Below are 18061 nucleotides of genomic sequence, written 5' to 3'. Positions count from 1 at the left end.
CTAAGAGATGAAATTTTAATTCTTAAGAAAAAATTGCCAAGGGGGGGTGCTTGATACTTTTTTTCGACGATTTTCGATAATTAATATCTGTTGAACTAAATGCGATAGCAACCAATGAATTCCTGATTATGAAAGATTGGAAAATTCTCTATCAGATAATAATATAAAGTAGTTATATTTTCAAAAATATAAGATCAAAAAACGCGACTAAAAGTACTAATAAGTGACATTTTTCAATTTTTGACGATTTTTTTCAATCGCGAATATCTCGTAAACTAGCAAAGATACATTGGTACAAATCGCAGAGACCAGTCTACGAACTATTCACTATAAGATAGGCTAGTTAAAACGGAAATCTAGGAGATGAAATTTTAATTCTTAAGAAAAAAGTTGCCAATAAATTGCTTTATTATTATTTCGAGGATATTCTATAATTAATATCTTTGAAACTAAAAAGGATAGCGACCAACAAATTGCTGATTATGAAAGATTGGAAAATTCTCTATCGAATGAAAATTTAAAATAATTTAATTTAATGGGGTAAAAGGTTTAAAACTGCGACTGAAAGTTTTTCTAAAGCCCGATAACCAGAGACAATGATGTGCGAGTAATTACACGCCTAAGTGTTACAATTGTAACGCACTGTATGACCGGTGGCATGTATGTAGACCTGTTAGTATTACCGCATCGGAATTGTGTATGTTTCAAATGTTGACCGGAACATCGAGGGTCGATTGCGTGTCCGGCGAAACGGGGACTACAATTGTAATAGCGATGATGCCTTCACGACCCCGGGGCCGGGACTCGTTGTTCCCTCGTGCGTTTGTCAACATGACTGCAGGCCGCCGCCACCGCCACCGCATGACGTACGGCATTAGATGTTGTCTATTTGTTGATAACGACGAGACGGCCGACGCGCATCTAAATGGCAAACACTTTAGTGGGTCGAGCGCACGCATATGCACACACGCTGCAATTATAACATCGCCGCTGCCCCCCTGTGACACCGCCGCCACCAGTTGGTGTCTGTGTGGTGCACACGCCCGCGCGAAAAAACTGACGGACCGCACACGACTGTGTCGACGCGTTTAATGATTGTTAATTGTTTCCTTGAAATAATATGCCAACTTGGGCGTCAATGTAGAATAGATAAATTGATTGCGCGGCTTGATTTGCATGCTTTCGACAACTTTTCAAACATTTTATTATGTGGGTTAGCTCATCACTTAACACAAATGCCATCACTTTGATTATTATTGATGACACTTTAAATTAGTGCAGCATTTTTACGGTATGTAGTGCAGTGAAAGAAAAATATCCTATATATCCTATTAATACTATAAATGCGAAAGTTTTTAAAAGGTTTTATGCATGTTTGTTACACTTTCAGGCAAAAACTATTATTTTAATGTTGACAAAACTTTACAATATTATAGATTGTGTCTCAGAATAGAATATAAACTTTAATATTTTTAAAAATCATTAGTTAAGCCACTTTTATCAAAATTTATTCGGACATAGTCGCAGAGAAAGACTAGCATAAAATAAAGTAGCTGCTCTAGTTGAAGGAATATTTCCTATTGAGAATTTTGCAAAATTGTTTCCCGAAATTGCGCCTGCGGGAAATGTTCGCGCAACGCAGGAGCTTGTTTTCAATGTGCTAACGCGTTAAAATCCTCGATTTCCATAAATGTATTTGCAATTTTCACGTCGCACTGTTATTGCGTGTTTAGATAGAATATACTTGTACTTAGCCAGTTCAATGCCTGAGGGTAGAAGGCAAAAATAAGTAAATCAATAAAAATATCTACAAAAAATATTCAATGCAATAGTGTATAAAATACTTCCATATATCTGCTTATAAACTGTTATTTAATCCAATAAAACACAAAACTGGAATGCGCGTGTGTAAAAATGGCATTTTACACACTTTTTAAACAATATATGTATATCTAAAGTATGCACATTATACTTTTATATAAATAAAAACTGAAAGTTGTTATTTAAATAAATAAAAACCAAAAAATAGAACGCGCGTGTTTAAAATTGCATTTTACACACTTGGTATACAATATATGTATATTTAAAGTATACATATTAAAACAGTTAGTTGGTTGGCAATTTTTACGTTTACCAGGCAGTGGTTTCTGGCGGCGGGGGCGAAATAGTCTGGTATGGATCGAGAAGGGCCTCAAAAGAAGTCAGTTTTATGTGCGGCGTGCGCCAACAATCCACATTCGTGAAGTAAAGAGACACGTGGCGCCTGGTACCGTGCCGCAAGACGCGAGACGCGACACGACACAAAAATACGAAGAGAAAAAGCGTAACGCGACCGCCGGAAATGTATACAATCGTCTGTCTTTTGTTTCGCGACTAAATATTCTCTAATTTAATTTTTTTCTTTTCTTTAAGACGCAAAAAACTAAAAATAAAATTTCGAGTAAAAACTGAAATAAAACACCTCATTATCAGCATACACCTTTGCGCCGTAAGAATATTTCGCAGGCAGTTAAAATTTAATTGCATATAAATTGATAGCACATATACGACGAGTTATGAAAATTACAACATGGCGGACATTGCGCGCGCGGACGAAACGACCACGGAATATAACAACAAAATAATGCACGCGATTTTCGAATAAAATGCGAACGCAGAATGCATCCCAACATACTTTTATGCTTTATTCATTTGCCTTTTACCACCACACGTGTTCGTTAACTTTTAACCTTTTAACAAGAATGCCGTCGTAAAAATAAAGCATCCTCGGGTGCAAAGAAAAAAATAAAAACGTATAAAGTGTACCGTCCGGATATTGACCACCCGCACCAACTGCTTAACAGCCAATAATTAAAAGCAAATTGCATTTTGCGCATTTATAAATATTGATAGGGAATTACACGAAATCCTCGCAGGTAGCTCATAAATATTTCTGACCTGCAATCCCTTTAGATGTGCATAAAAGCATGATATTAATTTTTCTCATCAAAACTCATCATTTTTTTTCTTAAAAAAAACAAATCGAAATTCATGCAATAATCACATAATTCATTTATATTTATTATACCTAACTAGACTAATCGTCAAGCAGAATAAAAATAAAAAATAAAAACTAGTTGTGATGTGCGCGTTGCGTTTTTTTGCGTTTAACTCGACGACGACACGAAAATTCATAAATGTCGCAATATTAAAATAATCTATACGTAGCCGGAACGCTTCCCCAATACCACACACAGCACACAGCGTTGCGCGGTGGCTATTACCACCCCCAACAACCCCTGACATAATATGAGCACTTATAAAACTTAAAAAATATTATATTTTTATATAAATGTTATAAAATATGCATTATTATTTATTATTTCATAATAAAAATATAATAAATTTGTTTTTTGTTAACGTACTGTATAAAAAAGGTAAAAAAAGATCTCAAACAAGCGCGAACGTTTATGCGGCATATTTACATAAGTAGGTAAAATATTGGTGGAAATGCGCCGCAAATATATCGACATTAGACACGCGACTATGCCGAATTCTCATCCGTCTTCGGATATTGAATCGAATTTAAGTGCGCATTTTTGTCTCGTGGAACAATTCGCGCATAATCGCCGCAAATAGATTTTAATTTACGACCAGTGAGCGGCTGAAGGATTTGTTGATTTCGAAACTTATCATCGTGCACACAATGCGGACATAATCTCGTTAAATTTCATCTCTTGTTTGCTACAATGAGACACTACATACACATGCATACACTAAGTGTTGCCAACTTTAATTTCGTACAATTTAATCTAGTTTTAAATCTAGGTTATGTTCATAATATCTTTATGGTGTAAAATAATATGTGAAGCATTCTTAGAATGAGTAATAATACAATCATTGTAGCTTGGATGAAAGCTATTCTTGTAAGTTGTAGATATGTAATTATCGCAATAAATATCGCGCTGCGCAGCGAATGACGCGACAACAAGCGATGACGTTGAATAAATAAGCCTTCAAATTAATTCATCAAGTTTGCGCATTACACACGCACTAACCTAACACCGGCGCTGGCGAACCTCAATTTGGATGGATATTATTCCCACAGGTGTATGTCTCTATGGGGGGAATGGAGACACAAGTGTAAAGCACTATGCAAGATCAAGTGAGTTACATTTTTAGTTATTCTTCAATTACTCGAAAAGTGAAAGTTGCCGTATCAATGATTCTTTCAAAATTAGATTCTGAGATAAATTCTACTTTCAAATAAGTTGAGTTTCAGTGTAAAACAGAAAAATTATAAAAGTTACACGCATAAGAAAGTAAATTTTAATAAAAATTAGAACAATAGGCAAGATTAGAGATAACTTTTTGCAGAAACTAAAAATTTACAATGTTTTGCAATAATTAGATGTAACAACTAATATAGAATCAAATAAAGTCAAAATAATTCAAATCGCGTAAATAGTTTTCAAGTTATTAATTAATAACTACAAAGAAACATGTTGAGAAAATTATAACGAACAAAAAGCATGTATTGTTCCAGTAATTAATTAATTACTCTTAAACGAAACAATTTACATTAATTATTCTTTCACCAATTAATATTCAATTAAATATTACATTCACGGCTGCAAAGATTTAATTAATAAAATAATTACACACAAAGTTATAAACAATTAAACTTAAAATATTCAAAAATTTTACAAAAAATGCTCCATAATTTCCAATAAAAAATACTTATCAATCGAATATTTGCATCAATATATAAAGAATTTAATTCTTAATAATTCTCAAAAGAAATAATTAATTTATATCTATTTCTTTCCGAGTAATCAATGAATAACCTTCATCGCGATTATAATTATTGATATTATCGCAACAAGCAGTATAATGTGCATTGACGCAAGGTCTCCAAAGGCCCGAGCTACATTAGTACAAAACATGATGAGAGGGACGTTGCAGAGCAGGAGGGTTGCATTGTTTTAATAAGTCTACACACACATGCCCCGCCCGCGCGCGCCACCATTGATATTGCTTACCAAATCAACCCCCGAACGATTTGAATTGCAATATTGGGAATACAAAACGGGCGCAGTGTACCAACGCAACACGCGCGTATACGTTCCAGCGTACACAAAATGCATGTTTGATTATTATAAATTATTTGCGAACGCTTTATAAACGATAACACACACTCCCACCCACATCGACATCACATTTTGGACGCGGACGTGAAACTGCATTGAATATTGAATATTCGAGCCGGTTGCAATTTTAACACATTATCCAGCAATGAAATTATTATCCGCATTCGATATTGTTCTTGCCATTGTTGTTGCTTGCTGCTGCAGCGTATTATATGTGTAGTTAATTAACTATTGTACGCAAGGTAGTAGGCTCATTCAAACTTTCAAAATTAGCGCGCGCGTTGAATACGCGTTAGTTTAAATCGAAATAAAAACTTTTTCAGATAGATGAAATGGAGAAATTTTGATGCATGGAATTATTTGTTGGATTTTTAAAACAGTTATAATTATAATTTTATTAATTATAATAATTATTCAATTGCACGCATGTGCGGTTGGTTTGAAATTTCAGATTTGATTCGCACAAACGCATAAAGCGTAATCGAATGCAGGTGATTGCAAATTATGCGCGCGCGATCGCAATTAATTCGTATTCGCATTCGTTCGGCGCTAATTAGCAGCGCGTTTATCCGAAATGTGTGATTTAAATTTTCCTACTGCTATTTGCTTTCGGCCGAAGGCAAACGATGATGATAATAAAGCAAATATCAAATAAAATTCGGTTAATTTGCTACCGATTTAGCGTTAATATACTATTTTTCGAGCTAAAAATTCAATTTTTTAATATTTATCATCGATAAAATCATAGAACAATTTTGAAAGCATAAAATTCAATTAATTTGGTACCAATTTAATCCCAATAAACCATTTTTCAACTAAAAATTCAAATTTTTAATTTCTTTCCATAATAACATCACAAAATAATTTTGAACGCATAAAATTCTATTAATTTACTACCAATTTAGTGTTAATAGCCTCTATTCCAGCAAAAAAATTCAAAAACTTTTAATATTTGCCATCAATGACGTCACAAAAACAATTTTTGGCATCTCACTCAACATGAGCATTTATGAAATGCAATATTTCTAAAACGTTGATGATTAATGCACCGCGCTTGGCTATTTTTACGCGTCGCTCGCTGAAAGAATTTATGCGCCGGGTTAATAGGCTGAGATTTTTTCTCGATTTTAATTCCCCGAAAAGTATTCACAGCGCCATCCGCATTGCGACAACATTCAACACATCACACCGCACATAATAGTAATTTAACACACTCGCAAAGACGTAAACGCGCAAGTGTAAAACATTTAAAGTTCAGCGCTCAACGGCAAGCATTGGATCAGAAACATTTATATGTCTGAACAGTAATTACTGATGAGGACGCTTTAAATATTAAAGCACGTGTACATGTACACGTGTTTTACTGATGACTGCATTTATTCTTTCTTTCCACTTGAGAGTTCGTTCGGTTTTTCTGCGCCTTTTTTTAATGTGCATGTTTTATACTTATACCTGCAATTTACGTATAGTTACAGTGGCATTAGATGATATTTTAGTAGGAGAATTATTTTTTTAGGTATTTTTATAGCAATTTGAAGAAAAATTTTGTTAAAAAATAATGAAAGTTTTCAGAAATTATCAAATATCTTTGGATAAAAAATATTTTCAATAAAATTTTTACATAACTAGATGCATAATTTATCACTAAACTGATTAATAAAAGAATTATGACTGTAACTTGATTAGTTTTCGAGTTATTAATAAAAAAACTATGAAAATTCAGTTTTTTTCCGCGTCGCGTAACCGCAGCGTGACTATATACTATCTACTCGTACTTGGTGGTTACTAGTCGAGTTGCATTCAGAAAGTTATTTTCTTGAATCAGTGCCTCCCCCATTGAAACCCCCTGCGTCCATGTTTAGCCATGAAATATTCGCGTAAATTGCATCGCGAAATAAAGCAAGGCGTCGACAATCTCCTAACGACCGACGCGCGCGCGTGAGTTTTAAACAAAAGACGCAAACAGCTCCGACAGCATTCATTCTAATAAAAAATAACGCGACGCGGATTATGTATTTCATCCTCGTAGATATATTTTCATTAATTTTTATCGTCGTCCGCGACGCGGTCTCTTCGAAACATCGGTTTTATGTTAAAGTCGACACATTAACTTTAAATTGTGTCGTTTATATTACGAAAGGGACTGTTTTCCGTATGAATAAATTATTATCCGCATTCGAAAACGAGCGGTCGTCGTCGCCGCGCCGCTGCGTGTGGTAATTGAAATTTCTACTTAAAAAACTCACCATTAGTCGAATGAAAACAAATAAAAAACTAGACGAGCTTTTCGAACCAACAACTGATTTCATATTCTTCAACTCATCATATAAATTTTCATTTTTTAAGCTGAGAAATTAGATTTGTGATTTTTATTTAACAAAAAAACTATAAACATACGATAATTGTAGTAATAAATTCAACTAGTGGTGTGCACTATCTACCCAAATTAGCAGCATTGCATCCGGTCGAGTTGAATATTCAATAAGTAATTTACATATGAAGAGCTTGTTTTTACGCGAATCGTCTCATAAAGTAAAGAATCTTTTCCCGCATCCGAGGGATTAACAAAAGAATAAATCGCGTACAAGTGTACCAGAGCACCGCCACACAGCGACAAAGCCGAGCAACATTATTCGCTCGCACAAAGGTCCCGGCGTGCAGTCATACACTGTGGAAAAAATCGACAAGCACCAGAAAGAACCGCAAGAAGTGTACCCCTGAAAGGAAACTTCCTCACTCGCCTTTTTCTGCCGTCATTCATTGCTAACTTACTCGGAAGTCTTCTTCGATCTATAAATTAGCTACACTAGAAAAATTCCATCTAAATCTATTCACATCCTCTTAAAATTACCTCATTTATTGATGTAATCTTAATAATTTTGTAAGTATTTTAATAAATGTACAAGTTATGATTATTAAAGATAATTTGCAACAGTCTGTAGATGGAAAATGAAAACATGAGTTTCCAGAAAAAGAATAAGTAGCAAAGGAGGAAAAAAACGCCTTCTAAGAACTTCCTTCCATTAAGGTAGCGGTTTTACAAATGACTTACTTGCCTCGGACAAACACAAATGTCACTTCTACCCCGTCTGCGTATTATGTTTTCGGTATGTTTTTTTTTTCTTTTGCATTTATCCGAGTCGCGCTAAGAATCAACAGAAGATAAGCATGATAATAAAAAATGCTTTCATCTGCTCGAAGCCCGAAAATAAACTAAATATATTAGACTAGGAAAAAATTAATTCGCAGTGGCTACTATTGTCCATCAAGAAATTACCACCAAAAGAAAATTTGTTTTTTCTTAATAGAAACATATGTAAAAATTACTTATTATTATTAAGAAAAATATTTTTTTAGTTTTTCTTATATCAGGTGACGAGAAAAACGCGAAAATTTTTTATGCAAGAAATTTCATCAAACTTTATGAGTAAAATATATTTGTAAATGTGATGTGATGAAAAAAAGACGTTGGTGGTCACTACATGTTCCTGATTCTGAATTTCTCGTTGTACAATCGCGGACAAATAATTTGTGGTAGCGGCGGTGAAAGTTTTTGGTCGTTTGCACAATCGTGACGCGCTTGTTTCCTACTCCGCCGGCTCCAGCCGCCCCAACATCCGAAATTGTTGCATGTAATTTCATCTGAATCCGAGGAGAATCGCCCGAACGCAACGACTGTATCATCGCGCACCACGGAAACTCACTCTCGGCGCGCAAGTACGCGTAATATGAATAAAGTATGATTGCGTCGAGCGCGCATTATCAAGACCAGCGGGTGGTGGCAATCAACGGGCGGCCACCAAACGACAAATCATTGCGCCTCGGCTTCGAAACCCGAAACATGATTATCTGTCAGGACGCGTCCGTGCGACGCCTTTTTTGTCGTGCGTTTCGTATTTAAACGGAACGCCTACGAGAGATTAGGAAGAAGATTGTTCTGCCAGAGAACCAGGGAAATTCGACAAAATCATAATCTTAAGAATACCGTTTGCAACAAGAGGAAAAATGTTGTAAATTATTGAAAGTATTATCATACCTGGACAGTTTTGTTCATCCGTCTTATCTTGACAGTCGTAGTGGCCATCGCAGCGTTGACTTTCCGGAATGCAGCGGCTAATATCGCAGGAGAGTTCACCAACAGCACATGCTAGAAATCAAAACAAAAGTTAAAATCCACACAAAACAATGGCGAAAACAATTGTAAATACATATTCAAATATTCACACCTAGCGTTATTAATATTACCTGTAAATACAAGTCACTAATTACTACAATTTTTATTACAACTACTAAAATGTTGGTTTCGGTTATTTAAGGAATAATACTCGTGTGTTCACTCGGAATCAAAACACTACAACTGCGTTGTTGTTAATACCAGCAACTCAACATATCTCGATCTCGATCGTTATCGGGTCGAGCGCACGCATAATATTTACGTTTCGTGAAACCGCATTTGATATCATCCTCGTCTTCGCCGTCGGGGCAATCTTTTTGACCGTCACATTCTTGATCAGCGCAAATAGACACAACGGAGTTTTCGCACTGGATTGCGTCATCGGCGCGACATCTGTTGGCGGACGGCGGCACTGCCGACGACGCAGTGGTAGTTGTCGGTACGGTAAAGTCTACTTCGACTGGATCATCTTCTGTTTTCAAAATTCGTAAAGATAATCATAAACAAATTCGTTTATCATGATTGATTAGTACGAAGCAGCGGTGAAGCGATTGCAGCAGCGTTCAGCGTCATTGTTGAGCAGCTTGAGCTTCAGCTATATTTTTCTAGAATGTTTTTTAATCACCACCAAAATATATGTACAATATTAATTTCTTTGTGTCCAAAACCTTTAGTTCCAAGAATCTACATAAGAAACTATCACGTATTGCATAAATATATCACCATTACCTTTAAATAACCAATATAGGCAAATTTGAAGCATAAAATATGTACAATTGAATAAAAAATAAAATAAAAATGAAAGAAATCATACCGAAACAATTTTCCTCATCAGTGCCATCTGAACAATCATTGACAGAATTGCAACGTGCTTCAATTGGTACACAATTACCATCTTTGCATTCGATTTCATTGTATGCACATAACTTAGGTGGTTTGCCTTTGGAAACAATCAAATAAATTAAAACAAAATAAAACAAAACGTTTTACAAAACAAAAAATGAAAAAATCATTACCTTCAAACTCCTGGAATTGAAAATCGTCTGATTTCACAGGCAAACTACCAATTGCATTAAAATTGTTAATTTGATCTTCGAATTTACGCCGTAATGCATGCCCATTGTTGAAATGTTCACTCTGAAGGTCAACTGTGACCAACGAAGAGAATAAATCTTCTTTACGTCCCCTAAAATCATAAATATTTGTGTTAATCATAAAAATACATTAAAACAATGCTTATATTGTGTACTTACTGAATTTTAACAACAGATGATGTTTGATTGCCTTCGAAATTTTTGTAGAGTTGATCAACATTGTCAACAATCTGCTCTGATAGTCTTTTATATTCTTCTGGACTCATATGTTCACTGAAGGGTTCCATCAATGTGAAACGTATTCTATAATATGCTGGATGTTTAGGTTCATTGTAATCTGTGTCTTGTTCACCAGAATGATGACCGGAGTTGTCAAAGTTGTCTTCATCATCATCAAATGCACCCCTGCAATATAAAATATGTTTAAATGTAAATATTAATACATTATAATGTAAAAAATAGAAATAACTTACCCTGTTGGACTTTCATGATAGTTTTTATTGCTGCTATCAAGCGCGAGTACATCATAGTCCTCATTCTCATTCTCTCGAGACTCTAACTTTTCATTCGAGTCACCTTCAACGAACTTCTGCGATTGTCCATCCAGTGAGTTATCGATGTCTGGCTCCGGTGTGGTAGTAGTGATGGTGTCAAAAAAATCAAACAATCCTCGTTTAATTCGATGAATCGACTTGGTGAACCAATGATCGTGGTCTGCTTCTTGACTAGATTTACTATTTACATAGGGTAGTGATCTGCTTGATCTGGCATGGTGTGCACCGTCGAATGTTATATCATCTTCATTCTAAACCGAAAAACAAAGAAAAACACATTAATAACACGTTCTAATGGCTTACAAGATAATTATGTGTCTGGCAATTAATGTCCTGACAATTAATATAATATATTTCGTGTGGTAAGATGTACTTAAGTAAAGTCACGTAGAAAGTATTTGCATAAACATGAATAAATAGTTCCGCGCTGAGTTTTCATCTTTCGTGTCGTCTAGATTAGTGTCCCTTTTTCGTAAGGGGACGCAGAAGACGCTTGTTATAACATGAAACTTTTACTTTATTTGTGCAAATTTGTTTTTCAAACAAAATGTCGCCGCGGCGCGCGCTGAATTTTAAAACGCCGGCGAGGTGGTGGTGGTGGTGGGTGTGTATGCAAAGGGGACTGCGGAGAAGGCTCATAGGTCATCGCATTACGAGGTGTCGGGAAGTTAAGGGACGTCTTAAAGGAGATCGCGTGCATCGAATAACAGACACATTATTATCGTTATTATCAAACCGAGCGGCGCGCGGGCCGACCGCTTGTGTTCTTACACGAGCCTCATATTCTTCACCCCCAACCACCCTCCTCTGCAAGAAGAAGAGAGGTGAAACGTGCGGCGCACAAACGCGTTTTACCAGCCTGACGACGTTACCGAAACGTTTCGCTATTATGGGCACACGAAATGCGGCGCGACGCCTAAACTCTACCTTAACCACCTCAACAGGACGATTGAGGTGTGGAGGGAACGAGAGCAGGGCATGTAGGGTATATATTTATTTACGCGACGCTCAGATTTCGCAGGCGAGCGCATGGCAATCCCGCAGTCGCTACTAAATCGTCGCTCCAAGATGTGCCCCGCCGCCGTCGCCGCCACTTTCGCGTGTTGGCATTGTTGACAACGATGTTGGGACCAACGCGCAACTTGATAAATGCCAGGCGGTGGATGCGACGCAAACGTTATTTTCGCGCGCTTGCAATTTAATCTTCTGCCTTGCACTTTCAAATTTTCGATCGAAAAATTCTCAAATCTATCGAATTTTATGATCGAAAAGCGCAAGCACTTACATCTAAACACATTATAATAATTTTAAAAGCTTCATCATCAAATTTCCCGCCACACTTTGTGCGAATATTTTATGTAAAACAGATATGGCTGCATTCTGCATTGTGTACGAAAGTTGGACGCATGCCTGAATTCAAACATTATAAACGTAAAGTTAAAGTTGCAAGCACATGGTTTCTCTCTGAAACTGAATTTTTGGAAGCCGTTGGAGGAGTGGAGCCGTAAAAAAAGTTTATTTATGATCGCTACATCGTTGCAGTTGTTAAATAAGAATAAAACAGCGCCGTTCTCTAGTTGATCTTCTGGTTTTCATGATATACTCGCTTCTTCATTTCTCACTTTTTCGTGGTGTTTACACATTAAATAAAGCAACGCGCCGCCGCGTTGATGAAAGGACTCCTTATGCATACACTATAACTATACGCATACATCAATCAAGTTAAAAGAGGATCTGTTTCCATCATAAGTGTTTTTGAAGTTGGAAGTAGCTGTTAATTATCGCACAAATTGCCTACTTCACTGCATGGATTTTCAAAAAGTTGAAATTTGAGGTTAAGATCGCTTTTTTTCCATTTTCCATGAATTTATTTGTTTTATTTTATTTTAAGTGTATTGTGTATGTGTGTGATGGTGTGAAGCTTTGGTAATACGAGTTGGCGAGAAGATTGTGCGGGGATTCCACATTTCGAACAACCACCAATACCATATTGTGTCTGAGACGCAACAGCTCGCAACTTGGCGAACTAGAACTACTTACACTCCCACAAAGAAATAACGCACGAAACCGCAGAACTCATATGTGCGGCGGAGTCGACCAGGGTGTGAGGTGGGGCATAGAAAAACGAGAAAAAAAAAACGAAAGATTTTGAGACTTGCGAAGAAGAAGAGACGACGAAGACGTCGACGGCGGCGGCGTCAAGTTTTGAAGGCGAAACGACTCGAAAGTCTGAAGGCGTAGTATGCATGAGGCGTGTGGCCGCAAGCCGCCAGCCGTGCCTCATCTTCTTCGGGGATCCCTTCATTCTACTCGTTGTAACGATCATACGCCGCTCCGGAACGCCAAGGTGTACGTGATAGCTTTATAGGGATTTAATACCGATTCTTAAAACACAAGTTTTCCAACAAAGCGCGGCGCGTGTGGGGGGTCTGCTTTTCGCACCATCCTCCGCTCTTCAGAGCCCACAGAGATACTCTTTAACTAAAATAACTAAAAACGAGACTCGGAAATACATTGACATTTGACGATTTGACATATCTAGGTCCCACACACACAGAATAACAACAAAAATGTTCATTTCTTGCGAAGGGGACAATCACACACAACAATCACAACCTAACGAGTTGATTATCATGATAAAATTAAGCGTTGTTCAACAAACAACAAACAAATACCATACTACGGTACCTCGTTTGTACTTTAACGTACAAGTACAGATCGATGGGGAAATATCTAGATTCCGACCCTAGACGATCACAGAATTGTTTAAGGTATTGTTTAACTCGAATTAAGGCTAGCTACGGGGCTCTTTCTTATATGAAACCTCTTTGTATTTGAGTACCTTATACCCCTACATGTGCACACAGTAATTTGGCCATTGTTTGATTGGTGGTTTGGTCATTTACGTGCCATTGTCGTTGGTTTAAAAGCATTTCCCATTACTTACACTGTTTGGACAACGAGCGCACACTTAGAAAACGTTACGTACGGGGATCACGTAAATTAATAAATAAGAATAAGATAATAAAAACGGATAAAAGAAACAGAAACAAATTGAAATGTGTGCCGGAGTGGACGGACGTTATTTGCTGATGGCTTTATGAATATTACAAAAATTACATGGTAAATAAATTGTTTCGTATTTTTTCGTTGATCGTAGATAATCACTGTTTACATATTCAGTAATTCTAATCTTGGACAGTGCGTAGTTTTGACTTAAGATACATTGACTTGGCAACAATGTGGATTCATCTAAATGTCGTGAACACACGCGTTGATTGTAAATTAGCCATTTAACTCGCAAGTGGCATCAATTGACTCTTCTACCCAACATCATCAGCTTGAATCATAAATCAATATTTCCATCCACTCGCTCCAGCGATACATTTTTATCAGCCTCAAAACTAAAATGTGATAACTCATCATTTAATGTTTGTGTCTATCACATCATAAATTAAGAGAATAGATGTCAATTAACAGCCTTCAACTGTTGATACTACAAGCGATAAATGCATGAATATAGTATTCGCTAAAAATGAAACATTCATTAAACTTAAGCAACTCGGTAACAAGATTCAAATCTGTAAATTTTTGATCTGTGCGAAAATGACGAGAAACAAGCAGTCACGTTCCGCATGATAAAATTCGTTTATACGTGTACGAGCCAGATCCGCAAGTGGTAAATGGTAAGTTGGTAAGCATCTGCAACAGCAGGAACCAATATGTGTATGTGTGTGGCGCAACTGGAGGTCGAGGAGATATCATAACACTTGTAAATATTCACGAGCGCCCGTTTTGCAGCCAAGGCAAGCCAAGGCGGTGCCTCCTCAACCCTCGACCCAATATCGCATGCGAAACCCGAGGAGCGCATGTGAATAACCACGCGCGCCGAAAAGATCATCTCGGAATTCGAATATCTCTCGCGTTGCACCGACTGCCGCATCTCCAGATGTAGGACTATAGAGGACTACATCCGTACAATCCTAGCATGTGTGCGGGGGTAAACATCTTACAGAAAAGCCCACTGTATCTGCTTTATTTATGATGCGAAACAAACTAGAATGAATGAACGGTATTCAAAAGACGTTAAACTACTCTTATTCTAGCCGGAAAATAAAAATAAAAATCCACGCTTTTATCAAACTCAATTTAGAAGGCATTAATATCAGATTTAACACTTATAAGGCTTGAAGCACTACACAATGAATCCAGGTTAAAAGTCCTGCACATTGTGCGTTTGTGGATATTGTGTCATTGGATCAATTCGTGCACAATCGGATTTGATTCGAATGTAAAGTGTGTCCCACTCCTATATCAAGCTTTGTTGCAAAAGAGAAAACTTTTCATGCATATTTAACGTATGCTATTATAAGTTTTGGAAAATTTCACAAGCATAAGTGTAGAAAACGGCGGCGTACAACTCCGTACTCCTTAGTAAAGCTTAAGAAAGTAGTCGAAGGTTGTGTGCGTCGTGGGGTGGAAAACGTTAGAGGGTGTGATGCGGAGGCGGCGCGTAATTTGCTGCTAATATGATCAATCTGGACGGTCGTTCGCATGCTGGACACGTAGACACTATTCTCACCCTACTCTCACCCTTAAACTCCAGCGGACGCTCACATTTACACACTTACTTCAAGCTTATGCCTTGGATTTTTATTTTTTACAGGTTGTCGAAAAATTTAACTTTTTCCAAGTTTTTCTTCGTTATTATAATCAAAATAATTACCAAGTTAAAGGTAAGGTTAGAAGATATTATGTGTTTAAGGTTTGCTGGCACGTAGGAGATGATGTAACATACCAATGAGAATAACCCGGCTCCTCCACCACCCCTTGTACACAACGTGTGCCCAAACGAGGCACAGTAGACCTATAGCAAATTCCAAATTACCGCGGAGACTTGTTACTTGTTACTTTCGGAATTATCGCTTACAGCAACACAACAAGCTGAATGCCGACGAGTATGCACAGAGTTCAATTAGATGATAGAGAAAAGATACACGGGCCATACGCGTAGAAAGGGTTGCGGATAAAAATTAGAACAAAAGGTACATGTTCGGTGCGTAATTCGAAACACTTTGCCATCCAGCCGACACAACATGCTTTTAATAATTATATAAGCGAACAAATAACCGCCACTAAAATAAAGGGTGAAAAGGTCCAGGTCTGAGTCCATCAGGACCTGGCGTAAGTAATTTAATTAAAATTCTACCAGATGTAAGCAAGGGCGGGTTGTGATCATTTACAAATTGTATTTGAAACGGCAATTGGGCAAAAGTTAAATAATAATATAATTTGATTAGGAATACTTGGAAATTTACCTATTCATAGAGGTAGGAGTATAAAGAAGAGGCAATCAATAAAATTGAGTGTTTGATTCTTACACTGGAACATGTCTTTCAGTGTTGAGAAAAAGTTAAAAAGTTTGCTTATCCACGAGTGGTTTCCTCCTCGTCGATTGTCGTCTGGAATTTGTTTGGCAAACAGACGACTTCGAGAGCGAGCCAATATTTGTTTTCACATTATCGCGACTATGACATTATTCGGAGATTTGCAGCTCACGATTTTTCAAAAACTAAATAAATAAATACTTAAGGAAGATTTTTTTGTAGTGCCAAGATAAAAATTACTATAAATATACATAACGATGATTAATTTTATAAAAACAAGCAAAAAATTAGAAAAACTTCAAAATATGATGAACACCAATCAGATTACATCACTCAACACTGACGTCACAAGACACACCATGCGTAAAAGCGCAAATTTTAAAATTCTAACCTCAAACGTATTTTTTTCTCTAATTTAACCAATAATTTCTCAAAAATATAAATTTTTTATAATCAATCATCATTCCCATTTCAATTCACTCCAAAATAGAATATAGAAGTGAAATTTAAATAAAACCTTCATGTGCCTAATTAGGACCTCCCCGCTTACATAAAATATTCATGATTTTTATACATTGATAAATAAGACTTTAAGATTACTGCAATATCGATAATGACATTAACACGGCTATAAATTGAATGAACCCATCAAAAATGCCGATTTTTTCTTTTTCTCTTTCCTCTCTGTTTCGTTGATGCAATCGCCCAGAGAACATATATGGCGATGTACACTTCACGAACTGGTTTTGCGTGCACGTATATCACCACAACCGAAATTCAGAATCCGGCCACACCTGCCCTTTTCGCATCTTTGCGATCTGCATGCGTGATATTGATGGTAGACCTTGCGCCAGACGAATGTCGTGCACGAAACATTCAACTTGCATCCCGCATCTCGCCGTCGTTCGCTGTTCTCGCTGGATTGAGAATTCAAACGCATTCCATCGCGCCATCGCATCACATGTGTGAATGCGCTGGTGTGCGCCGGCCGAAACGCGTTAAGTTTATAAATAGAATCGCAAGCGAGTAAAGTCAGTGCACTTTCGGTGCGTAATTGTCTAGCCACCAAGTGAAGCATAGAAGTTTCCTGTATTTACATACCTGCTGTCACAGTCAATGCAAATAATTGTAAACTTGTTAAACAAACTAATCTCTTCGCCTTTACCTTTATCTATATCTGAAGAAAACTTTCGAGTTCAGATCAAGTTTATTTTATCAGGTGTCATCAGTGCGGTGACTGTAAAAGTTTAGTGATAACAAATTACTTACGCGGGGCTTTGAATCGTAGTTTTGAGATAGTGTGGCTTATCAATTAGTCATAATTAAATCTGATGGTAGGTTAGCGCACGCCACATGAGAAGCTTCCGAAGCTTGATTCACACAATTACGATAATTACGTTTGATGAGCCCCCTGATGAGGTATTCCCTGGTGGAAGAGGTAAATGTGTTCATTAATACGTTTCGAACTAGTGTAGTGGCCAGGGAGTTATATTATCATTGTTATATTGATCATAATAATTGATTACAGGTATTGTTATATGCGGGAAATTCAATTTCAATCGGCAAAATTGATTTTTTTATTTTTTGTTGATTTCTGTGATATAAATAATGAAAAATTAAAATTTTCAGTGATTTATTTTTGTAATAGCTATAATTTTACTAAATGAGACATTTTTAGAGAAAATTAGAAGCCCTGTTTTTTTAAAAATCAACATTTTTCGAC

At 36.7% G+C, this 18061-nt stretch overlaps 1 protein-coding gene across 2 annotated transcripts in view; it reads right to left on the bottom strand.

Moving 5' to 3' along the window:
* Positions 1–18061, bottom strand: part of trol (terribly reduced optic lobes) — an 87670-nt gene that overhangs the window by 49438 nt on the left and 20171 nt on the right. For both annotated transcript variants that reach the window (XR_010549255.1, XM_065308120.1), the window contains exons 2-7: positions 10871–11202; positions 10557–10802; positions 10320–10489; positions 10118–10243; positions 9566–9775; positions 9166–9276 (exon numbers count right to left, since the gene is read on the bottom strand). Coding sequence is in view for 1 of the 2 variants with exons in the window: in XM_065308120.1 (XP_065164192.1) it covers positions 9166–9276; positions 9566–9775; positions 10118–10243; positions 10320–10489; positions 10557–10802; positions 10871–11202 (1195 nt within the window). In the remaining variant the exon portion in view is untranslated. The remainder of the gene's footprint in view (positions 1–9165; positions 9277–9565; positions 9776–10117; positions 10244–10319; positions 10490–10556; positions 10803–10870; positions 11203–18061) is intronic.

This window comes from Atheta coriaria, unplaced genomic scaffold (genome assembly GCF_025399875.1).
Source record: "Atheta coriaria isolate IRGN ID8LTWV9N9 unplaced genomic scaffold, Caltech_Dcor_3.1 hic_scaffold_7_pilon, whole genome shotgun sequence".
Lineage (NCBI taxonomy): Eukaryota > Metazoa > Arthropoda > Insecta > Coleoptera > Staphylinidae > Dalotia > Dalotia coriaria.
This window is presented reverse-complemented; position numbering and strand designations above follow the sequence as displayed.